A 25,874-nucleotide genomic window follows, 5' to 3' on the forward strand; every position below is an offset into this window, starting at 1 on the left:
CTTCCTCTCTCATTTGTATTACCATGAACCAAATCTACATGGCGTGTCTCATCACTTCCTTTCTCATGTGTGGATTCTTGCACCTTAGGTCCCTCCAATGAAGTTGAACCTTGTTGGATGACACCCTGAAAGTATTCAAGGATAATCTTTGACTGCATTTTTCTTGCTTCCTCAATGGGAAATTCCTCCCAGACATGTTGAAGGATCTCCAATGCAGGAACCAATTCAGGAAATCTAGGTGCTTTTGGCAGCGGCATCACAAAGTGCATTGCATCTTTCTTAGAAAGAAGAAACGATCTGTTGCTCATTCTTGACTTTGTGTAAATCATCATTGTACTGCTATCTTTTTCAATTTTTATTCCTACTAAGGTGCCCCCTTGAATCAAATTGCTCTTTGAGAAAGATACATTTGATGCGCACTCATCTTTCTCCAACTCTCTCTTTGTCATCACTAGAATGAGATTTCCTTTACTTAAGACCAAGAACCATGCTTTCTTTGTTGTGTCAACAATTGTCCAGTTTGTGAAGTCCTTTGGGGCATAAATTCTTCCATTGTATTTCAGTGTCATACCATTGACAAATGCTGTAGCCTCAAGATCCATCCTGTATTCAAGCACAACACAAATTTTAAGTACTTTGACAAACTACAATTACTTTGAAAAATCAAAAGTACAATGAGTCCCATTAATACACCTCAAGTTTTTATTCTTCCCAATCATATAAGTATCAATTTCATGCTTTGGGAATAGCCTAAAAGGCTTTACAAGGCTTAGAGCATAAATGCTTTGGGAATAGCCTAAAAGGCTTTACAAGGCTTAGAGCATAAATGTGAAAAAAAATAAGGATTTACAATGATCTCTTAATACAAATTTGAAGTCTGTCATATATAAGTACAAAATGCTCTGTCAACTCCCGCAACTGATATAAGTGTAAAATGCTCTGTCAACTTCCACAACTGTAATCTGTCATGTCCACTAATACAACTTTCAATCATATTGAAAGTTTAAAAACCTTAATCGTTGCTTAAATGGTAGGGTTGTTGTGACTGTGAAACCGAATGTGAACGAATGGACTGACTAGGAACTAGTCGGGAAATTTTGAGCATGGCTTTGATTGGTTTTTTTGGAGTTCTCTCCTCTAAGGACAAACTAATCTATGCTAATCTACACTACACCAACCGTCGAAGCGAAGAAAAGCAAGAAATAATTTCTTTTCCATTGTTCTTTTTAATATCCTTAGGTTGCGAATTAAAAGCAAAAAATAATCTATTTTCCATTATTCTTTTTAATACACTAAGGTTGTGAGTTTAAAAAAGATAAAATTTATATTTTATCTTTTTTAAACTCACACCCCTTTCTCTCTCTCTCCCCCCCTTCTCTCCCCCCCCTTCTCTCTCGCTGCTGCCCCCATCCTCCCACCCCACCTTCCCCATTCTCACTCCCACGCCCACGTCCATTCTTTCACCTTCCCCATTCCCACTCCCTCTCCCACTCCCATCCTCCCACCCCTTTCTCTCTCTCTCCCCCCCCATTCTCTCTCGTTGCCGCAGCAGCGGCCCCCCCCCTTCTCTCTCTCTCCCTTCCCCTTCTCATTTTAAAAAAGATAAAATTTATATCTTCAAAAACTAATTTACTTACAACTCATAAGAATTGAACATTCACATTAATAGGAAGTTAAAATCTTAATAAATTTGAATTTAAATAATAAAAACTATAAAGTAGTTTAACTTAAAGTTTATGAAAAAATAACGTAAAATAAAGAAAACAAGACTTAAAATTAAAAATTTAATATTTACCTACATTCACATTAATAAGAAGTTAAAATCTTAATAAATTTGAATTTAAATAATAAAAACTATAAAGTAGTTTAACTTAAAGTTTATGAAAAAATAACGTAAAATAAAGAAAACAAGACTTAAAATTAAAAATTTAATATTTACCTAGAAGAATATATTAATTCTCCCTAAAAAGAAATAAATTAAAGTAATAATAACAAATGTAAGTTAAACTACTTTTAAAATTTTAATTTAAAATGTAATAAAATTAAAATTATACTTTTTATATTCCAAAACAAAATGCATTATAGTCTAAATTAAACTAGTAAATTAAAAATGAAAGTGAAACTCATTTTAAATTCAAAAACAAAGAAAAATTTAAAATTCAAGTTTCTACAAGTTTTGCTTTTAGCATACATTTGTCTTTTCACATCCACGCGTTTGTCTTTTGAAACACAAGGTTGTCTTTTATCACAATTTTCACATCCACGCGTTTGTCTTTTGAAACACAAGGTTGTCTTTTATCACAATTTTCAAGTTTTCACACGTTTATCTTTTCAAACACAAGGATTCATAGTTTAAAAAAAGGCGGGAAATTTGAAATTCTAGTTTCCACACGTTTCTCTTTTCAAACACCAAGGTTTATAGTTTTGTTTGTTTAAGTTTCGACTAAATCACACACCAATCTCCTCTAATATGCCTCATTGATCGTAGCTCCTAAATTCTTCCATCAAAACATCTCTCCTTTATCTCTTCTTGATCGTCGCCCACTCATTTTTTCTCCTCATTGGTAAGATTTTTTATCTCGATCGTACTTTCTCTTGTGCCCTTCCTCTCTAAATTTTCATCAAACACCAAGGTTTATAGTTTTGTTTGTTTAAGTTTCGACTAAATCACATACCAATCTCCTCTCATATGCCTCATTGATCGTAGCTCCTTCATCTTGTCTCGATCGTCACCCACTCATTTCTCCTCTTCATTGGTAAGATTTTCTATCTCGATCGTACTTTCTCGTGTCCTCCCTCTCTAAATTTTCATCTCTCTCACTCTTCTCTCTCTCTCTTTCCTCTCCGCTCTAGTCTACGTTTCCTCTCATCTTAGTCTACTCTCTCCCCTCCTCTTCATTTTCCCCTCTCTCTCTCTCTCTCCCTTTCTCCTCACCTTTTCCCTCTCTCTCACTTGCGCTCCCCTCTCTCTCTCACTTGCCGCGACCTCCCCCCCCCTCCCCTCTCTCTCTCTCTCTCCCCCCTCTCTCCCTCTCGCTGCCGCGGCAGTGGCCTCCCCCCTCTCTCTCTCTCCCCCCCCTCTCTCTCTCTCTCTCCACCCCTCCCTCTCTTTCACTGCCGTGGCAGCGGCCCCCCCCTCCTCTCTCTCTCTCCCTCCCCCTCTCTCTCGCTCTCGCATCTCCCCCCTTCTCTCTCTACCCCCTCTCCTCTCTCGCTGCCGCGGCAATGGCCCCCCCTCTCTCTTCCCTCTCCCCACCCCTTCCCTCTCCCCCCCCCTCCCCCTCTCTCTCTCCCTCCCTCTCTCTCGCTGCCCCCCTTCTCTCTCTCCTCCCCCTCCCTCTCTCGCTGCCGCGGCCCCCCCCTCTTCTCTCTCTCTCCCCCCTCCCCTCTCTCGCTGCCGTGGCAGTGGCCGCGGCCCCCCCTTCTCTCTCTCTCCCACTCCCCTCTCTCTCGCTGCCCCCGCCCCCTCCCCCCTTCCCTCTCCCCCCCTCCCCCTCTCTCGCTGCCGCGGCCCCCCCCCCTTCTCTCTCTCCCCCTCCCCTCTCTCTCGCTGCCCCCGCCCCCCCCTTCCCTCTCCCCCCCCTCCCCCTCTCTCGCTGCCGCGGTAGCGGCCGCGGCCCCCCCCCTTCTCTCTCTCCCCCTCCCCTCCCCTCCCTCTCCCCCCTCTCTCTCGCTGCCCCCCCTTCTCTCTCTCCCCCCCCTTCCTCTCTCGCTGCCGCGGCAGCGGCCGCGGCCCCCCTTCTCTCTCTCTCCCCCTCCCCTCTCTCTCGCTGCCCCCGCCCCCTCCCCCCTTCCCTCTCCCCCCCTCCCCCTCTCTCGCTGCCGCGGCAACGGCAGCGGCCCCCCTTCTCTCTCTCCCCCTCCCCTCTCTCTCGCTGTCGCAGTAGCGACAACGGCCCCCCCTTCTCTCTCTCCCCCTCCCCTCTCTCTCGCTGCCCCCGCCCCCCCCTTCCCTCTCCCCCCTCCCCCTCTCTCGCTCCCCCCTCCCTCTCCCTCTCTCTCCCCCCTTCCCTCTCCCCCCCTCCCCATCTCTCGCTGCCGCGGTAGCGGCCGCGGCCCCCCCCTTCTCTCTCTCTCCCCCTCCCCTCCCCTCCCTTTCCCCCCTCTCTCTCACCGCCCCCCCTTCTCTCTCCCCTCCCCTCCCTCTCTCGCTGTCGCTGCCGCGGCAGCGGCCCCCCCCTCTCTCTCTCTCCCCCCCTTCCCTCTCACTGCCCCTGCCCCCCCCCTTCCCTCTCCCCCCTCCCCCTCTCTCGCTATCGCTGCCGCGGCAGTGGCCCCTCCCCTCCCTCTCCCCCTCCCTCTCACTGCCCCACCTCCCTCTCTCGCCGCGGCCCCCTCCCCTCCCTCTCCCCCCTCCCTCTCACCGCCCCCCCTTCTCTCTCTCCCCCCCCCCCTTGCCCCTGCCCCCCCCCCTTCCCTCTCCCCCCCCTCCCCCTCTCTCGCTGCCGCGGCAGCGGCAGCGGCCCCCTCCCCTCCCTCTCCCCCCTCCCCTCCCCATTGTATGGAGTAGAGAACTTACAAGTTTCTAAGGTAGACTAGATCAGCTTATTGAATTATCTATTGTCGACGCATGCCCCCTCTCCCCCCCCTCCCCCTCTCTCGCTGCCGCTGCCGCGGCAGCGGCCCCCTCCCCTCCCTCTCCCCCTCCCTCTCACCGCCCCCCCTCCCTCTCTCGCCGCGGCCCCCTCCCTCCCTCTCCCCTCTCCCTCTCACCGCCCCCCCTTCTCTCTCCCCCCCCTTGCCCCCGCCCCCCCCCTTCCCTCTCCCCCCCCTCCCCCTCTCTCGCTGCCGCGGTAGCGACAGCGGCCCCCTCCCCTCCCTCTCCCCCCTCGCCTCCCCTCCCTCTCCCCCTCTCTCTCCCCGCCCCCCCTCCCTCTCTCGCCGCCCCCCCTCCCTCTCCCCTCCCTTCTCCCTCCCCTCCCTCCCCCCCTCTGCGCTGCCGCGGCAGCGGCCTCCCCCTCCCCTCTCTCTCTCCCCCCCCTCGCGGCTTCCCCCCTCTCTCCTTCCCCTCTCTTCCCCCCCACCCCCTTCTCTCCCCCCTCCCTTCTCTCCCCTCTCTTTCCCCCCCCTCTCCTCTCCTCTCTCTCCCTCTCTCTTTCTCTCTCTTTTGCTGCCGAGGCAGCAAGACTCTCTCTCTTCTTTTCTCTCTCTAGAAATCTTTCCTTCACTTTTCTCTCTCTATAATAAAATTTCAAAGAATACAAATTTTAAAAAAAGTACCTGGAAAAAGTTGAAATCGATGCTTGTGCTTGCTTGTGCTTGCTTTTGCTCTTCCTCCTCTTTTGCTTCTCCTCTTGCTCTGCCTTGTTGAAATGAGAGAACAATGAGAGAAGGAGAGTATATATAAGAAAAACTAGGGTTTTAAGTGCTTTCTCTCCATTGGTCCTTCTATAACATTATCTCCTCTCCCATTGGCCTCTCTATTAGATTATCTTCTCTCTCTCTCCCCCCACTCCCACTCCCCACCCATTCCCACTCCCACCCATCCCACTCCCACTCCCACCCCCATCCTCCACCCCACCTCCCCATTCTCACTCCCACGCCCACGCCCATTCTTTCACCTTCCCCATCTCCACTCCCTCCCACTCCCATCCTCCCCCCCACCCCTCCCACCCCCTCACCCACCCCCCCCACCCCCCTCCCACCTCCCATTCCCACTCCCACTCCCACCTCCCACCCCTCACCCCTCCCACTCCCACCCTCACCCCACCCCCACCTCCCCCATTCCCACTCCCACTCCCACTCCCATTCTCCCACCCACTCCCATCCTCCCACCTACACCTCTCACTCCCACTCCCATCCTCCCACCCCCACCCCTCCCCCCTCATTCCCACTCCCACTCCATTCTCCCACCCTTATCCTCCCACCTCACCCCTCCCACTCCCATCCTCCCCCACTCCCACTCCCATGTTCCCACCCCCCCACCTCCCCATTCCCACTCCCACTCCCATTTTCCCTCCCCCCCCACCTCCCCCACTCCCACTCCCTCCCCCCATCCTCCCACCCCACCCCTCCCACTTCCACCCCCACCTCCCCCATTCCCACTCCCATCCTCCCACCTCACCCCTCCCACTTCCACCCCCACCTCCCCCATTCCCACTCCCTCTCCCACTCCCATCCTCCCACTCCCACTCCCCACCCCTCCCACTCCCACTCCCATCCTCCCATCCTCCCACCCTCACCCCACCCCCACCTCCCCCATTCCCACTCCCTCTCCCACTCCCACTCCCCATTCTCCCACCCCCACCTCCCCCATTCCCACTCCCTCTCCCACTCCCACTCCCATTCTCCCACTCCCACCCCCACCTCCCCCATTCCCACTCCCTCTCCCACTCCCACTCCCATCCTCCCACCCCCACCCCCACCGCCCCCATTCCCACTCCCTCTCCCACTCTCCCTTTCTCCCACTACCACCCTCCCACACTCCCTTTCTCCACTTTCCCACTCTCCCTTTCTCCCACTACCACCCTCCCAACTATCAATTCCACTATTACTTATGAATTCTAATTAAAACTATTACTTAAATAAATGATATTACTTGAAAACACTCATAGGATTTAAGGTTTAGGATTTCGTGGTTTGGGTTTAGGATTTGGGGTTTGGTGAGTTAGGGTTTAGGGTTTGGGGGTTAGGGTTTAGAGTTTGGTGGTTTAGGGTTTAGGGTTTGGGGGTTAGGGTTTAGGATTTAGGGTTTAGGGTTTAGGGTTTAGGGTTTGGGGGTTAGGGTTTAGGGTTTGGGGTTAGGGTTTAGGGTTTGGGAGTTAGAGTTTAAGGTTTAGGGTTTAGGGTTTAGGGTTTAGGGTTTGGGGTTTGGGAGTTAGGGTTTAGGGTTAAGGTTTGGGAGTTAGGGTTTAGGGTTTAGGGTTTAGGAGTTAGGGTTTAGGGTTTAGGGTTTAGGGTTTGGGGGTTAGGGTTTAGGGTTTGGGAGTTAGAGTTTAAGGTTTCGGGATTAGGGTTTGGGATTTAGGGTTTAGGGTTTAAGGTTTGGGAGTTAGGGTTTAGGGTTTAGGATTTAGGGTTTAGGAGATAGGGTTTAGGGTTTGGGGGTTAGGGTTTAGAGTTTAGGGTTTGGGGGTTAGGGTTAAGGGTTTAGGGTTTAGGATCTAGGGTTTAGGAGTTAGGGTTTAGAGTTTAGGGTTTGGGGTTTGGGAGTTAGGGTTTAGGGTTTGGGGGTTAGGGTTTAGGGTTTAGGGTTTGGGGGTTAGGGTTTAGGGTTTGGGATTTAGGGTTTAGGGTTTAGGGTTTAGGGTTGTTTTGGTTTACGGTTTAGGGTTTAGGGTTTAGGGTTGTTATTGGTTTACGGTTGTTATTGGTTAGTGTCTAATTAAATTTTCAAACACGTTCTGGATTTTTAAATCATTAATAAAGTAGATTATTGAGAAGAGACTAATGTTCTTTATAATGGTTGTTACAGCTTGTTTGCAAAGGAAACTCACAAAGGAGATGGCTACAAAATTTATTCCGGGGATGGAGGTGATTTTATGTTGCAAAAGAGAAGTAGTTGCATTTGCTAGAATCCATGAAAGTGATCCAAATTCTATTTGTCACTTTAGAAGACTTGGCGAAGATAAGGTAGCGGTTATCGTATCAAGGATTCTTAGTGCACATGTTGAGCTAAAGCATAAGTGTGGGGATATGGAAATCCTTGGAGATGTTATGCCCTATAATACTTCCAACAAAGCATTTATTGCATGGGACAGAGATGGGACTTATCCAACACATGTCATCAGGAATACAAAGTGCATATCTTTGGATTTTAGAGTGGGAGATATTTTACAAATGTTATCATTTACAAATAAGTATGTAGCAGAAGGTCAAGTCTTGGGATTTGAACAAGTTGAACACTGGACATTTGCGCAGATGAGAATTCAAAAAGTTACTGATGATGGTATGGATGATAACTCAATGTCATTGGATGGTCCCTACTATGAGGTAGGTAAGGATTTGAGATGGAGCATGCAATTTTTAAAGATTGGAAAGACTCGGCATGTGGTTTTTAATGATAAACATAATGTATACTACAACATCAAAGAATTGAAAGAATATGCCAATGTACCAAGCTCTATTCCTTCAGAGATGGATGATTCCAATGCACTCAACTATAGCACTGACGTCTTATCAGAAGTCGATGAGTTCATTGGTACCGAGAAAGAAAAATATTTCACAAGTGATGCCTTATCCGGGGTGGATGAGTTCATGCACATTGAGAACTTGGGCAAAGATGTGAAAGGTGTTATATCTTCAAGCATGGATGGCTTCATGGATACTGATAAAGTTCTTGGAGTCAAAGCAGGTAACTATGGAATTATGGAAATCATGCACTTTTGGAGTACAAAAGAGGCTTCCATCATGTCTCATGTCTATATAAACCTTTTAATTTCTTGAATATTCAAGAGTGTTATAGTTTTCTGCATTGAAAGTAAAAAGAGTCTTACAGGTCTCTTATGTATACATTTTTAAAATGTTGTAAACCCTCAATAGCATGGTTTTTCATGGATTTAAACTAATAACTCGGATTTTTTATTTTAAGAATATGATTCTTATAAACAAGAAATACAAATTTAGGATTTAATAGTAGTTTTTGCATTATTTGTACAACATTGTAGAGAGATATTTTGAAATGTATTATGTGAAAATGATAGTGCCAGAAAGTAAACTTTTGATTCTTGAATGACAGTATCATAAAGTAAACTTTTCATTTGGGAAGGATTTTAAGGAATAGTCCAAAAGTAGACATATGAGTCCAAAATTAATGAAATAAGTGTTTAAAAGGGATGTCAAAACATGATGGGCCCTTATAAAAAGTTTAAAAGAACCCTAACTCTCATTATTTAATGGCAAGAGTGAAGAACACTACTAGACCCACTGGACGCCGCCTCCACCCTTCCTCCTCTAGCTCCACCACCTCCATGGCATCTGTGCACATGAACCTATGCGGCTCCGCAGTGGCACCTCCCCTGACTCTCGTGAGCCCTCCCCCAACTCCTCCAAGTCCCATGAGCCCACTCGCCAGTCTCCTGAGCCTTCTTCTCCTTCCAAGTCCCATGAGCCCACTCCCTAGCCCCAAGAGCATGAGCCTTCCCCTCAACCTTCTCCCCAGCCTTCTCCTCAGCCTCAGCCTTAGCATGACCCTCAACCTTCCCTCAGCCTTCCCCTCAGCCTCAGGCACCTCAACTTGACCCTCAGTCTTCCCCTCAGCTTTCCCCTCAGCCTTCCCCTCAGCCTTCCCCTCCCCATGAGATCCCTCTCCCAATCGAACAAAATGTGTTTGATAACCTCCCAGATATAGAGAGCTCGGGGGGGTCACTCATCATATGTAACCCTATCACGTAAGTTCAACAGAAGGATTTTTTTTATTTCTAAAATTTACAGAAATAAATATACATAAGGGACTATTTAAAATAGTTTTGGAAAAAATTTACAGATTTGTATAGAAAAGGGGTACATTTTATTAATGAAATTTTTTACAGATAAGGGACTTTAAATATAGGCCTTGAACGCACGTGATATAGAGGGTTTATACATAGTGACCCCCCCAAGATAGAGAGGCTTCTTGAGGGTCAACAGACTGCCAGGAAGAGCACCATCTTCCCTCTCCCGGAGATACAGCCCATGGCAGAGATGACCCCTATGCCCATGAGGAGGGTAAAGCAGACTCCGAGGAAGCCCCATCCCAAAGAAGGCCAAAGCACCAGACGTCGACGAGAGGAGGATTTGGAGGAGGACCAACGCAAACAGGAGCAGCAGAAGAAGTTCATGGCAGACAGGAGGTTGTGGGAAGGTGTTTGGGTACCTGTAAGGCCCCCACCAAGAGTTAGGAAGCCGTACTGAGCAAAACCAGGAGCGCGGGCCTTGAGGGAGATCAGGCAAATGCAGAAGACCACCGCCAACTTGATCTAGCATGCTCCCTTCCAACATGTGGTACAAGAGATCGCACAGGGATACAAGGATGACATGCGCTTCATCACAGGAGCTATGGGGAAACTCCAGGAGGCTGCAGAGCAAGTGACCACCGCTTTGTTCGAGGACGCCAACTTGTGTGCCATCCATGCAAAGTGCATCATGGTCATGGACAAGGACATGGCTCTGGCAAAGTGGCTATGGAGTGACCCAAGTTTGAAGCCCTAGATTCTCTTGCAACCCACTCTTAGGACTTAGACCACCCCCTACCCTTGAAGGCACTATCTTATATCTAAGGCCCAAGGGTCGATTTTTTTAAATAAAATATATCAACATTCTCTACACTATCGCATTGTTATATATTTTCCATTTCAATGCTTGTAGTAAATGATCATTTTAAGTTAAGTTTTGAATTCGGTCAAATCCTGAAGGAATTTCACCGTCGCGCAGAAGGGAAAAGTGTCTGGCACGTCGCCAGGACCCCAGAAAGCCCAAAACCCACCATGACACGAATTTGGGCATTCTGGCATGGCGACATGCCAGACACTCTTCCCTTCTGTGCGACGGTGAAATTCCTTCAAGATTTGACAGAAATGAACTCTTGATACCCAGAATTGGTGAAAATGATACTAAATTGGCTAGAAATTTATTAAATTAACACAATTAAAATGATGGAGAAAATATATCATCAACGACTTAAACAAAATACAATGGAATTCATGAGGAGCAATGATAACTTTAAAAAAATATAAAGACATGTAGTCATGTATCCATTGAAATATTTATTTAAATATATGTTTATATATACAAAAGGCCTCATAGGCTATGTTTCTTCTTGACTAGTTTGAGTACATTGAGAATAGGGGTCTTTGAATCCCCTAGTGGATTCCTAGATATAAATCTAGCCGCAATAGCAGTAACATCCTCCTCTCTTGCTGCCAAAGACATAGCCATTGTCGTCAATGCCTTGCCATGAATGTTCGATCCAAACTCGGGGGGGTCACTCATCATATGTAACCCTATCACGTGAGTTCAACAGAAGGATATTTTTTATTTCTAAAATTTACAAAAATAAATATACATAAGGGACTATTTAAAATAGTTTTGGGAAAAATTTACAGATTTGTATAGAAAAGGGGTACATTTTATTAATGAAAAATTTACAGATAAGGGATTTTAGAAATAGGCCTTGAACGCACGTGGTATAGAGGGTTTATACATAGTGACCCCCCCGAGGATCCAAAGGCATTGATAGCGGCCAGGCGGTGTACCAAAATGACTTTTTCGGCATTCCGAGTAATGTTGGAGTATCCGATTGCACGCGACAATGCCTTGCACTTTAGCAGCTCCGAAGGACCTCGAGGATAAAATTTGCCGTGAAAGACCACGATATGCTCTGCGACTTTGCCAAGGTAATGGGCCAAAGAATGATCTCGCCCAAATGTGCTGCAAACATTACCCGGTCGAGATGAGAATTCATCAAGCTCAAACACATCCTGCAATAATTCAACAAACATGAGAAGACCGACAAAACAAATTATATTAAAAGAACATCAAAATAAAAAATATTGTTTGAACTTTCCATTGCAGTGTCGTCAGCTTCTATCCCTTCCTCATTTGCAATGTTGATGAAACCAGGTGCTGTGTGATGTTCCATTTGGGAGGTGGACGCTTTCTCCTGACCTGTGTTGGAGGTGGAAGCTTCTGCATGAGAGGGTTGTGCATCATATACGGACATGACTACATCCCTCATTGAAACCAGTGTTGTCAAGAGAAAGTCTTCCATTGTCTGGTCTTCAGTACCTAAAACCCTAGGATCTTTGACACGTGTCAACATCGAACCCGATAGGACTCCGAGTGCCTCATCCTCTCATAGTCCAAAAAGAATCTCTATGTCATGGAGGAATACGTACTCTTCTCTATCGATGATGAGGGGGGAAAAGGACCATAATTCTGAGTCTGGGTCAACGGTCTCCGATGCAGATTCTTGCTCTACTGGGGGCTCTTAAAGTAGGCTCAATGCTTGAGCTGCTTCCATCTCCTCTATTGGATCGTCGAGACTCTCTTCCATGTAGATATCTGAGTCTAGTCTAGGGACGACCAGATCAACAGTTCTAATAGAGGGGGTGCTAGACGATGAGGCTTCTTCCTCTAAATTTCCTTCTTGGAGAAGGAAGATGAAAGTCATCTCCCATGAAAGGAATTTGGTGCCTGTATTTCATGTGATCCCTGCATCTAGGATGTCTTGAGCTTCAACTGTCCTAAACCCTTAGTCTGTAAGGTGATCACAAAAGCGGGCCAAGCGCTTACAATCTTGGGTTCCTCTATGAATAGATACTTTATGTAATCTATGGGAACCCATCTCTTTGAAGTGAGGTCAAGTGTATAGGCAAAATTTGAGAAATTATCTTGCATGTAAAGGTTGAGATCTGAGAAGTCATCCTTGGCTTGCATATATGTGCCTAGGACATCTAAAGTCCTATCAAGCACTAAAAATAGCTCTTCCTCACAATCTGCAAATGTAGTTTGTGAGATGAAGTCATGGAACGCAGTTCTAGCTGAATCCATGGCAAATAGCAGTTGATGGGGAAAGTAACTTCTGAGGACGGGGAGTCTCTATGGCTCTCTAAATGTGAAAGTGAGAATGTGATGTAAAAAGGGCTCTTACCCCTTAATATATATCAAAACCCTAAAAATTAAAATTAATCATAAAATCCCCAAACTTTTTGAAAAACATTTACCACCATGAACTGAAAGGAGAAAACATTAAAAGAAATAACATTTTAATTTAATTGTCCATCATCTTTTGAAGCAATAACTAGGATTTGACAGACAAAAAATTAAATGCTGCACTAGTCAAACACATTGTTAGCAATCTTCAAAGTTGCAGGAGGAATGAAATTGGCACTATGCATGCACTTCTCCACACGGCGACTGATCTTACCACCTTTTAACGTAAAGTAGAAGGACTCTGACATGCCATCCTCCATGACCAATAGGTGTTCTCGCACATCCCTGAGAGTCCATTGCGATGTGACATTCACATTCTTGACATCTCCCTCTTCAACATCAATAGACAAACTTACCCCTGTATTGTCTTCATCATTAGAGTCTAGGGGAAGCCATCGGCCATTTGTTTTCTTCCAGCACTTGTATTGAAAAGCTAAATACAAAATTTGGCATGACAAATGGTATCTAATAACCACATTGTCTTTACATGCATGACATGGAAACACATCACCCTTTTGGTCACCTGGCCTGGTTCCCCAATTCATCCCAAGTAAATCTTCAAGAGCATTTTCATCTACACGCTTGTACGACCACATAGTTTTTGTTCTATGCATATGTATATTCTGAAATAAAGAAGCAAAAATGTGCAGAGGCATAAACCAAGATAACCTTGCCCATTTGGATACAAATGTAAACTTCATGGCCATGCCCACATTCTTTACAATCTTGTCCTTGTACGATTGCAATGTCCTCGAGTCCACATTACTGTAATCCATGTCTTGAAGTTGTGGTGGTGCAATGGTTTGCAGATGGCCATAGCTTGGTTGCATTAGCTTGGTTGCATTGTACTAATACACATTCTTCATTCGCTAGGAGGCCAACTTCTCCCCAGCATGCATTTGCTTACCTAAATCCTCATGAATCACAGTGAACTTATCTATGAATGATTCAACTGGTTCCCACTCCTTGAGGTCCGAAGGGAAGACATCTGCCACCATGAATAAGAGCTCTTAGAAACCAAACACAAAATTTCCAAATGGACTCATTACACTTATAGGTGAAAAAGGTACATAGATAGAAAGGCTCACAGTGTGATGGTATCCTAGATTGATTGAATGATGGAGGAAGCTGCATATCTTTTCCCATGTAAACATGTTGCACTTTTGCGAGCCATCCTTTCTTCCCAAACTTGAACTTCAAGATACGCCCCTTCCACTCATGCAAGATGTCACCTCTCTTGCTCTTGGGAAGCTTATGTGGACCTTTGGCTGATCCTTTCATCACTATCCAGTGATTTAAGCTGTAGGTGCAAGGGATCCACTCATCCAATGCATTTCTGGTGTTGTGGAAGACACAAGAAACACTTATTTCGTTAATTTTGGACTCATATGTCTACTTTTGGACTATTCGTTAAAATCCTTCCCAACTGAAAAGTTTACTTTATGAAACTGTCATTCGAGAATCAAAAGTTTACTTTCTGGCACTATCATTTTCACATAAGACATTTCAAAATATCTCTCTACAATGTTGTACAAATAATGCAAAAACTACTATTAAATCCTAAATTTGTATTTCTTGTTTATAAGAATCATATTCTTAAAATAAAAAATCCGAGTTATTAGTTTAAATCCATGAAAAACCATGCTATTGAGGATTCACAACATTTTAAAAATGTATACATAAGAGACCTGTAAGACTCTTTTTACTTTCAATGCAGAAAACTATAACACTCTTGAATATTCAAGAAATTAAAAGGTTTATATACACATGAGACATGATGGAAGCCTCTTTTGTACTCCAAAAAATAGCAATAGCTATGCTTGCAATTTTACATTATCATGTCATAAGTTTTACAACAAATATTGCTCTGGATGAGTCTTTGTACAAAGGATCTCCTGTGGCCTTTTCAATAATTTAATTTTTCCTTTACAATGAGTTTAGTTCAAATGGGCGATCCAAACATTTGCTTGTTTGAATGTCCTTTTCTATCATGATCACAGAAATGAGCGATCCAAACATTTGCTTGTTCAGAATGTCCTTTCTGTCGTCACTTGTCGCTTGGGTGCCATCTTCATTCACTCTCATCTGACAACCACCACCACCTTCACTCTTTCTCGATATTTGAATGGTGTAATCATGGGCATTCTTCATTTGCGCTATCTCCTTCTACTTCCTCTTGGGCGAGCATCTTTGTGAACTCTGTAATGTGCGTAATAATTGGTTGCGGTAATTTTATTTTGTCTTCTACATCATACCCCATGTGCTTCTTTGTTTTCTTTGACCTTGATTTCCAGGATACTATGACTGTCTCAGTGGAAAGTCTTGAAATTGCATCATGGTTTGGGACCCATTCCTTTTTCAAACAACTACTATACAATGTACTGTTATCTTGGTTCTCCTTCCTACCCCTTGGCTCATACCATACCGCTGTAAATGTTGTAGCTCTCCCCCGGTCATCCATGCTCACATCAACTACTTTCGCAACCCAAAACTTCACGTTCTCATTTTCATCATCCGATGGTCGAATTGCGACAAAACAATGGACATCTATGTCTATTTGTGGCATAAACTCTCTCTTCTTGGGTCCACAATATGGATGTGGGAGCAATGATTTAAACTCATTTTCAAAGAGACCACATGCTGGATGCAAGTCATTACCAACATTTGGCCAAAATAAAGGCCGTTCTGCCTTAATATCATCTTCTCACATTTTTGCAAGGTCCTTTATCAATTGGTAGGTCTTGCTTATTACAATAGTAGTGTGTTCCTTCCAAGAGGGCTTCCAATCAGGAAATCTCCAGAGCATTTCCTCTTTGTATGTAATAAAAGCTTTTAAGCCTTCTATTTCACCTTTGGATTTCTCGCTGAATTCTTTTATAGGAGCCCATGTTGGATGCATTTCTTTGCTCGGGATTGAAGTTAAGAGAGAGTAAGGTTCTTCAGGTTCCCATTTTGTATCAAGAGAATAGTGTTGCCACTGGTTTTTCATCCTTTAAGAAAAAGCGAAAATAGTGTGGAGCGCTATGTCCTATCAGGGCATCACCACCTTTTTGTATGAAAGGTAGAATAAAGCTCTTCCAATCATACATCCTCTCAACCATTGAGCATATTGTTCCTTCCTTATGGCCACCAACTTGCCTCCCAAATTTTCTTATCAAGTCATCCATCGTCTCCATGTCCTTGTGTTTTAGTTCTCTTGAAACTGTGCTAAATACCTGATCGATATCCTCATGTGTGTGCCCAACCAACAAAAACCCAACTTCAATCTCATTGAAGACTCTATGAGTGATTAGCATTGAGCGAAATGCAAAGAAGAGTACATTCTTATTCTCTCGTCTACAATTGTCTGCTTGTACTCTCAAAGTTGTTGGTAGGCGACCTTTTTCTGCATGTACATTGTGAATTGCCTTCATAACAGATGTTACAACTTGATTGCTATCATGTAGATGCAAGGAATCAATCCATATGTCTGCAAAAAACTTAAATCCGTGCACTAACACTCCACATAGATGTGTCTTTAAAAAGTATTTGCCTTGTAGCTTAAGTGGAGTGTTAACGAATCGAGGTAATGTTGTTGTATTTTGATCCATACCATCTACAATAACGCACATGTACTCATTTGGGTGAGAAATAGCTTGCTCCTTCCAAAATGCATATTTTATTCTAGAATGTCGAACAAGTCCATGATGAAATTCTCTCTTTTTTTTGTAAGCTTCTTTTTGTTCTGGAGATGTTGCACTCTCAAGTGCTCACTTTAGATCATCACAGTCGTTGCACTTTGACATTTTTTGCCTCTTTGGGATTTTAACATGTCCAAAGCTTTTTTTCCAAAGAGTATACAAAGTATGAAAAGATGCCAGTGCATGCCCTCTTTGCCTCTGTGTTTCTCCAATAGAGTTAAATACTTATTTTTTGGTCAAACCTATCAGAAGATGCATTTCTGACAGGTGGGGTTGCGGTAAAGCATTTTCATAAATGTAATCTTTCAAAATTGCTGTTGCCGCAACCGTTGAGGCTCTTGTTTTGGGCCTTCCTATGTTTCCATGAATGTTAAATTTAACTCCATACTTTGCTTTATTAGCCAAATTCCAATATGTGCCATGTGATAATCCTGTAATAATGCGATATGCATTATTGCAAATACTTTTTCCATTTATAAGAGGCCTTATCTGCTGTCCTGAACTTCGCCTTCTCTTATCATTTACAAGAAAGAAAGACAATCTCATGAGTAGGTATTCATTTCTTCTGCTTCCTTTCCTTTGCCAGACATGTTCTCTACAACCCTTAATGTCATGTAAGTTAATGGATCGCATACATGTACGCTTACAACATGTAGATCGCATTGCTTTTAGCATAACATCTTCATTCATTACTCTTATTCTCTTTGGTTGCTTTTCTGGATCTCATTGTCTTTTCATGCATCTGTATGTCCGTTTTGGGACCTTCTGTACATTCTTATTTGGATTTGTGTAGTTCTCCTTGTAAGATTTATTTGTCACGTTGTTTTCATGAGATGTTGCATCCTTGATCTTATCACTCTGACAGTTAAATACTGAATATTCCTTTGTTGATGTCATCCTTGCTTCTGATACATTCGCCAAACCATTTGTAACATTAACTATTTCACAATCAAAGTCAAATACCGAATAGTCCTTTGTTAATCTCATCCCTACTTTTGAAACAATTGTAGAACCACTTATCACAATGGCATTAGAGTGTCCCGAATGATCTTCAAACTCATCTATTCCTGAGAGAACATCACTCATTGATGCACTTTCTATGGATTTCATAACTCCATACTCAGTGGTGATAGAGTGTCCAGAATGATCTTCAAACTCATCTATTCTTGAGAGAACATCACTCATTGATGCACTTTCTATGGATTTCATAACTCCATAGTTTTGAAACTCCTCTACTTCAGAGAGAACATCACTCATTATACTATCGTGCATGATTTCCATAATTCCATAGTTACTTGGTTTGACTCCAAGAACTTTATCAGTATCCATGAAGCCATCCATGCTTGAAAATATATCACTTTTGACATCTTTGCCCAAGTTCTCAATGTGCATGAACTCATCCACCCCGGATAAGGCAGCACTTGTGAAATATTTTTCTTTCTCAGTACCAATGAACTCATCGACTTCTGATAAGACGTCAGTGCTATAGTTGAGTGCATTGGAATCCTCCATCTCTGAAGGAATAGAGCTTGGTACATTGGCATATTCTTTCAATTCTTTGATGTTGTAGTATGCATTATGTTTATCATTAAAAACCACATGCTGAGTCTTTCCAATCTTTAAAGTTTGCATGCTCCATCTCAAATCCTTACCTACCTCATAGTAGGGACCATCCAATGACATTGAGTTATCATCCATACCATCATCAGTAACTTTTTAAATTCTCATCTGCGCAAATGTCCAGTGTTCCACTTGTTCAAATCCCAAGACTTGACATTCTGCTACATTCTTATTTGCAAATGATAACATTTGTAAAATATCTCCCACTCTAAAATCCAAAGATATGCACTTTGTATTCCTGATGACATGTGTTGGATAAGTCTCATCTCTGTCCCATGCAATAAATGCTTTGTTGGAAGTATTATAGGGCATAACATCTCCAAGGATTTCCATATCCCCACACTTATGCTTTAGCTCAACATGTGCACTAAGAATCCTTGATACGATAATCGCCACCTTATCTTCGCCAAGTCTTCTAAAGTGACAAATAGAATTTGGATCACTTTCATGGATTGTAGCAAATGCAACTACTTCTTTTTTGCAACATAGAATCACCTCCATCCCCGGAATAAATTTTGTAGCCATCTCCTTTGTGAGTTTCCTTTGCAAACAAGCTGTAACAGCCATTATAAAGAACATTAGTCTCTTCTCAATAATCTACTTTATTAATGATTTAAAAATCTAGATCTTGTTTAAAAATTTAATCAAACCCTAAACCCAAAATCCTAACCCCCAAACCCTAAACCCTAATGCGACCCTTGAAACCATAAACCCTAATTCCTAAACCCTAAACCCTAACCCCTAATTTCTAAACCCTAAAGTTTATACCCTAATCCCTAATTCTTAAATCCTTAAACCCTAAGCCCTAGATCCTAAACCCTAACTCCTAAACCTAAATCCTAAACCCCTAAATCCTAATCCGTAAACCCTAACCCCTAATCCCTAATCCTAAAATCCTAATCCCAAAACTCTAATTCCTAAACCCTAACCCTTAAACCCTAAACCTAAACTCATAAACCCTAATCCCTAAACCCTAACTCATAATCCCTAATCCATAAATATTAAATGTTAATCTTGACTCTCTAAACCCTCAACCCTAACCAATAAAAACCCTAAACCCTAAACCCTAACTCCCAAACCCTAAACCCTAAACCCTAACTCCCAAACCCTAAACCCTAAACCCTAACCCCCAAACCCTAAACCCTATCTCCCAAACCCTAAACCCTAACCCCCAAACCCTAAACCCTAAACCTTAACCCCCAAACCCTAAACCCTAAACCCTAAACCTTAACTTCCAAACCCTAAACCCTAAACCCTAAATCCCAAACCCTAACCCCCAAACCCTAAACCCTAAACGCAAACCACCAAAACCTAAACCCTAACCCCCAGACCCTAAACCCTAAACCCTAACCCTCAAACCTTGAACCCTAAACCCTAACTCCCAAACCTTAAACCCTAAACCCTAGACCCTACCCCCCAAACCCTAAATCCAAACCACCAAACCCTAAACCCTAACCGTAACTCACAAACCCTAATTCCTAACTCACAAACCCTAAACCCTAAACCCTAACTCACCAAACCCCAAACCCTAAACCCAAACCACCAAATCCTAAACCTTAAATCCTATGAGTGTTTTTAGTAATATCATTTATTTAAGTAATAGTTTTAATTAGAATTCATAAGTAGTAGTGGAATTGATCATAGGAATGTGGGAATGGGAGTGGGAGTTGGGAGGGTGGTAGTGGGAGAAAGGGAGAGTGGGAGTGTGGAGAAAGGGAGTGTGGGAGGGTGGTAGTGGGAGAAAGGGAGAGTGGGAGAGGGAGTGGGAATGGGGGCAGTGGGGGTGGGGGTGGGAGATGGGAGTGGGAGTGGGAGAGGGAGTTGGAATGGGGGAGGTGGGGGTGGGGGTGGGAGTGGGAATAGGGGAGGTGGGGGTGGGGTGAGGGTGGGAGGATGGGAGTGCGAGTGGGAGGGGTGGGGAGTGGGGAGTGGGAGTGGGAGGATGGGAGAGTGGGAATGGGGGAGGTGGGGGTGGGAGTGGGAGGGGTGGGATGGGAGGATGGGAGTGGGAGAGGGAGTGGGAATGGGGGAGGTGGGCGTGGAAGTGGGAGGGGTGGGGTGGGAGGATGGGAGAGGGAGTGGGAATGGGGGAGGTGGGGGTGGGAAAATGGGCATGGGAGTGGGAGGATGGGAGTGGGAGGGGTGGGGTGGGAGGATAGGGGTGGGAGAATGGGAGTGGGAGTGGGAATGGGAGTGGGAATGGGGAGGGGAGAGGTGGGGGTGGGAGGATGGGAGTGGGAGTGAGAGGTGGAGGTGGGAGGATGGGAGTGGGTGGGAGAATGGGAGTGGGAGTGGGAGAGGGAGTGGGAATGGGGGAGGTGGGGGTGGGGTGAGGGTGGGAGGATGGGAGTGTGAGTGGGAGGGGTGGGGTGGGAGGATGGGAGTGGGAGAGGGAGTGGGAATGGGGAAGGTGGAAGAATGGGCATGGGCGTGGGAGTGGGAGAGGGAGTGGGAATGGGGGAGGTGGGGTGGGAGGATGGGGGTGGGAGTGGGAATGGGGTGGGAGGATGGGAGTGGGTGGGAGAGGGAGAGAAGATAATCTAATGGAGAGGCCAATGGGAGAGGAGATAATGATATAGAAGGACCAATGAGAGAGAAGCACTTAAAACCCTAGTTTTTCTTATATATACTCTCCTTCTCTCATTGTTTCTCTCATTTCAACAAGGAAGAGCAAGAGGAGAAGCAAAAAGAGGAGGAAGAGCAAAAGCAAGCACAAGCATAGATCTCAACTTTTTTCCAGGTACTTTTTTTTAAATTTGTATTCTTTGAAATTTTATTATAGAGAGAGAACCTAGAGAGAGAGAAAAGTGAAGGAAAGACTTTAAGAGAGAGATTATAAGAGAGAGAGTCTTGTTGCCTCGGCAGCAAAAGAGAGAGCGAGGGAGAGAGAGGAGAGAGTTTTAGAGAGAGAGAGAAAGAGAGAGGAGAGACGTTTAGAGAGAGAGAGGGTGAGAGGTAAAAGAGAGAGAGAGGGGAGGGCCGTGCGAGAGGAGAGAGAGAGAGAGAGAGAGGGAGAGATTCGCGAGACAGAGAGAGAAAGAGACCGCGCGAGAGGAGAGAGATGTGAGAGAGATAGAGGGAGAGAGAGCGATAGAGGGCTGCAGGAGATGGGAGAGATGAGAGGGAGAGAGAGGCGAGAGAGAGAAAGGGAGAGAGGAAAAGGAGAGAGAGCGCGAGAGAGGGAGGGGGAAAGAGAGAGAAAGGAGTGCCAAGAGAGAGAGAGAAAAGAGAGAGAGAGAGAAAAGAGAGAGAGAGAGAGAAAGGAGTGCCGAGAGGGAGAGAGAGACCGCGAGAGAGAGAGGGGGAGAGAGAGAAGGGGGGAGGCACAACGGGAAGGAGAGAGAGAGAGGGGGAGAGAGAGAGGGAGGGAGAGAGTGGGGGCGCTACCATGGCAGCGCGAGAGAGAGAGAGGGAAGGGAGAGAGAGAGTGGGGAGAGAGAGAGAGGGGGGGGGAGGCGCAGTGCGAGGGGGGGAGAGAGAGAGTGGGGAGGGAGAGAGGGGGGGAGAGAGAGAGTGGGGAGAGAGAGAGAGGGAAGAGGCCCTGCGTATCCCAATCCCAGAGGAAGCATCTCTGCTTCTCCCGGCCAGCTCGGGAATCCCCCTGGATCTAGTCCCACTGGCCTCTGAGCGTGTGGATAATCTCGCTCCAGATGTCGGCCATGACCTGGGCAGTCAAAAGAGAGGTACCACCGAGGATCTGCGTGCAGCGCGAAGTCCAAATGTGCCATCTGACGATGCTGCCAATAATCTCCCAGACTGGCTGCCTCACCTGAGATCCTGTGTTCGCCTCTGCCAAGTGCTACGGGATGCCCTCAAGCGGCCCCCAAGTTCCCTGTGTGATAAGGAACATAGGGTCCTGCGGGCCTGCCTCGAACAACTGATGATAGCCAGGTGTGGTGCTGCACCAGCAGAACGCGCCCCAGGTGATCAAACCTAACTCTAGAGCTGCGCGAGTAAGGATCCCGAAGGCCCACCTCCACATGTCCTAGGCGCGAGTGCAGCTCCACAAGCAGTGCTTTGGTGACTCCTCGTCCTCATGACAAATCTGACAGAGTCCATCCTGACCAATCTGCCGCAACCAACTCCCCACTGGAAGACCCTTGTGGGCGAGTAGCCAAAGGAAGTACGAAATCTACCACGGCTGCCAGCTCTCCCATAAGGCCTTCTAGAAGGCCTACAAAAATAGCCTAGAAATACCCTGAGAATGCCAACTGGGCCGCTGGATGATGGCGATGTTACTCCAGTACCCCCCTCCTCCTTGCCCAAAGATGTTTAGTGGGGACCCGATCTACAATCCTTCCAAGAACTGCCAGACAATGCACTAATGCATCACTGCTCGAAGGCTCTTGCCTTCACCTCTACAAAATCATGGAGGTTCGCCCCCTTCTCGGGGGGTCAGTCATCATATGTAACCCTATCACGTGAGTTCAACAAAAGGATATTTTTAATATCTAAGATTTACACAAATTAATATACATAAGGGAGTTTTTAAAATAATTTTGGAAAAATTTTATAGATTTGTATAGAAAAAGGGTACATTTTATTAGTGAAGAATTTACAGATAAGGGAATTTACAAATAGTCCTTGAACACATGTGATATGGAGGGTTTATACATAGTGAACCCCCCGAGGCCCCCTTATTTGGCTCTCTTTTTGGCTTGCCGTAGGTAGCCTCAGTGAAGGTTATGGTTTTGAGATGGGAAAAATAATATTGTTGTTATTATTTACACTCTCTTGGTCGGTGCGCTTGTAGAGTATTGATGATTTGGGGTCCCTTGTATGACTTTTGGGCCACTCTCATTTCCTCTTTGCACACTCTTAATGTCCTTCCCTCGGGCCTACAATTTTATGTGCTGGCTTGGGCTCTCATCACAGGTTATATTCAATGTGGGAAACTACAGCATGCCCTCAACCTATACGAGAAAATGCAAGAGGATTGTGTACATCCTAGTAAGTATACGTTTGTGGTTGTGCTAGTTTGAAAGATGGGAAAAGAGGTCGAGAAATACATGCACAGATTGCTAGAAAGGGGTTGGATACAGAGGCTTTTCTTGGCAGTGCCTTGGTTGATATGTATGCCAAATGTGGCTCACTTGCAAAAGCGCAGGAAGTGTTTGACAAGCTTCCTATTTAAGATGTAGTCTCGTGGACTGCACTGATTGCAGGATATGTCGAACATGGGCTTGGTGAGGAAGCACTGAGCTGTTTCCAACAAATGAAGTTGGAAGGTGTCTCCCCAGATGCTAGCACGTTTGTGTGCAGCTTGAAGGCTTGCGGCACCCTAGGAGCCATGGACAAGGGCCAAGCAATACACACAGAGATTGCTAGAAAAGGGTTGGAAAGGGATCCTTCTCGTGGCAATACCTTGGTTAATATGTATGCCAAATGTGGTTCACTTGCAAAGGCACAGGAAGTGTTTAACAAGCTTCTAATTCGAGATGTAGTATTGTGGACTGCACTGATCACAGGATATGTTGAACATGGTCCTGGTGAGAAAGCTCTGAACTGTTTCACGCAGATGAAACGGGAGGGGGTGTCTCCAGATGCTTTCACGTTTGTTTGCAGAGCTTGAAGGCTTTGGGCTGCTTAGGATCCATTGACAAGGGCCAAGAAATACTTGCTCAGATTGCCAGAAAGGGGTTGGAAAGAGATCCTTTTGTTGGCAACGCCTTAGTCGACATGTATTCAAAATGTGGCTTGTGTGCACAAGCACAGGGCGTGTTTATTTGCGTGTTTACACTGAGAATCAGACGTGCATTTAGACGCGTAAATAGATGCAAATCAGAGAATATAAAAAGTGAGATTTTGGTGTACATCATTGCTTTCCAAACATTGCCCATGATTACCAAAGCACATAATTTTTTGCAAGCCCACATATACAAGAATTAAGTGAGATGAGGAGAATGAGACAATATGTAAAATAGTTTTGCCAATATCAATTATGGGGCTATGGTTCAATCTCATCCTCAATGAGATCAACCCTTGCCAAACTATCTACTTCAAAATCCAAACAAGTGTTTAGATCTACAAATACATTCAACCCACTACTACTTGTGCCACTCATGTGCTCATCGAAATCAGCATCTCGAATGGTAGGCTTGTCCTCCCGGGTAATGGCCTCAATATTTGTATCTCCTATCTCATGATCATCCTCCTCTCTTGTATCACAGTCATCATCACGTCCATGGCCATGATCATCCTCCATACGCTCCATATTAGTAAATGTACTATACATCACTTTGGAACGTGGCATAATAGGTATGACATGCCACCATCTATTATTATCCACCATTGGTTGATAGACAACCTAATTCAAACACAAATACAATCATGTTACTTTTCTTGCATCAAATATTTAAAAGTGAGTATTTTTAGATGTGTGCACAGTACCTGTTCACATTGTTGCGGTAGTACTAGTGTGTCCTTCCTACTTTGCCAAAACTTTGTGGAGTCAATAGTTACAAAGCCACTTGCAAGGCATTTGATTGTTGCATTAGGGCCTCTTTTCACCATATCCTTAAACCACTTTACATCCAAATCATCCATGGCTCCATTGGCTCCCTCAAAGCTAGCAATGATGCCGCAATCTTGTGTGTTTCTCTTATCATCAATCCGTTGTGTTCGAAAATGCTTGCCCTCACACCATATAGCATTGAACATAGTGCACTACACCAAGAAAAAATCAATTAAATAAGCAATCTAAATTATTGAAAGCTCCTAACTTATGCATAACATTCTATATATCGACCTTGCTCATGCATCCCCTAGCATACTCCCATTCTTCCATTGTGATATGCATCCCCTCGTCTTTCTCTGCTTTCTCCATTTCATCAAGTAGCCAATCCACATGAATATCCTTTGGAAGTGCTCTTAGATACTGAGGGTATGGCACATGAGATCCGTGGTGTGTACGAAAGAGGGCCCTTTCTTCTTGTCTTCTTGCCTTTGCATCCTCGTATCTTGTCACCCATCTTTTCATCACATCACTATTAAGCACGCAAAAGAGGTTGATACTATTATGCAACTCCGTGTCTATTACTTTGTTCCGTCCTTTCCCTTGAGGCACAATAGAGGTCATCCTTAGGTCTTCATCATCTCTCCATAGTCGTGGGAGAGAGCTATCCACATCAACAAGAAACTCAGAAATATATACAAGTGACTCTTGTACCAACCAACCCTCGGCCATGCTACCTTTGGGTCTTGCATTTTGTCTCATGAAGCCCTTCAAGGTCTTCATGAAGTGCTCCAGAAAGGACAACCATCGTGCATGTATAGTACCGCATATAGCAATCTCATCCACCAAATGCACTATGAGATGTAGTTGGCTTGTGAGAATAGAACGTGGAAATGTCTCCTCCACTAAACAAACCGCCTCCACTGACATAACTCGAGCATTCTCAAGCGTGGTGGGATCTATTTCCTTTGAGCTCACATACCTCACAAGCTCGCCCATCTTGTAAATACAATCTTTCACGTCCTTCGATGCACTACGTGAAATGCTAGTAGGTAGTATGAACTGAACCCGCGAGGAGGTGGTTGATTAGTTGCTTATAGCTATTCACTCACAAATTTGAAAGGAAAAAGATAATATGCACATAAAATACTTACTTGGAGCATCTTGTGCCAATCATGAGATTTCAAGCCATATGATTGCTCTACACCTCTTTTCTTGCTCCTTGTAAAGGCTCCCTTCAAACACCTCATGCATCCAGTGGGAGTACGAATTGTAGTAATAGCACGCTTCACCATCGCCATCTCTAGCTTTGATAACATCCATGGTGCACGAGGTAAAAAAACACACCCATTTGGTCTCTCTTGAGGCCAAGCTTCATGCATCCTCCCTGTGGTACGTAGATCCTCCCTTATGCTTGCCGAATCTCATGTCCCATTCAAATGCTCCCAAATGGTAGATGCCACATTCTTGAAGATATGCATGGGATCAAG

General features: G+C 44.9%; 1 protein-coding gene across 1 annotated transcript in view; it reads left to right on the top strand.

The window, feature by feature from the left end:
* LOC147887623 (omega-hydroxypalmitate O-feruloyl transferase-like) overlaps window positions 1–23,502 on the top strand; it is a 39,063-nt gene extending 15,561 nt beyond the window's left edge. The window contains exons 3-4 of the mRNA XM_087393069.1: window positions 22,908–22,995; window positions 23,152–23,502. Coding sequence (XP_087249195.1) covers window positions 22,908–22,995; window positions 23,152–23,502 — 439 coding nt within the window. The remainder of the gene's footprint in view (window positions 1–22,907; window positions 22,996–23,151) is intronic.
* Window positions 23,503–25,874: the final 2,372 nt, after the last annotated feature.

The sequence above is a fragment of the Dipteris shenzhenensis genome, chromosome 22 (assembly GCF_047967505.1).
Source record: "Dipteris shenzhenensis isolate YYH24624 ecotype China chromosome 22, Dip_SZ_1.0, whole genome shotgun sequence".
NCBI lineage: Eukaryota > Viridiplantae > Streptophyta > Polypodiopsida > Gleicheniales > Dipteridaceae > Dipteris > Dipteris shenzhenensis.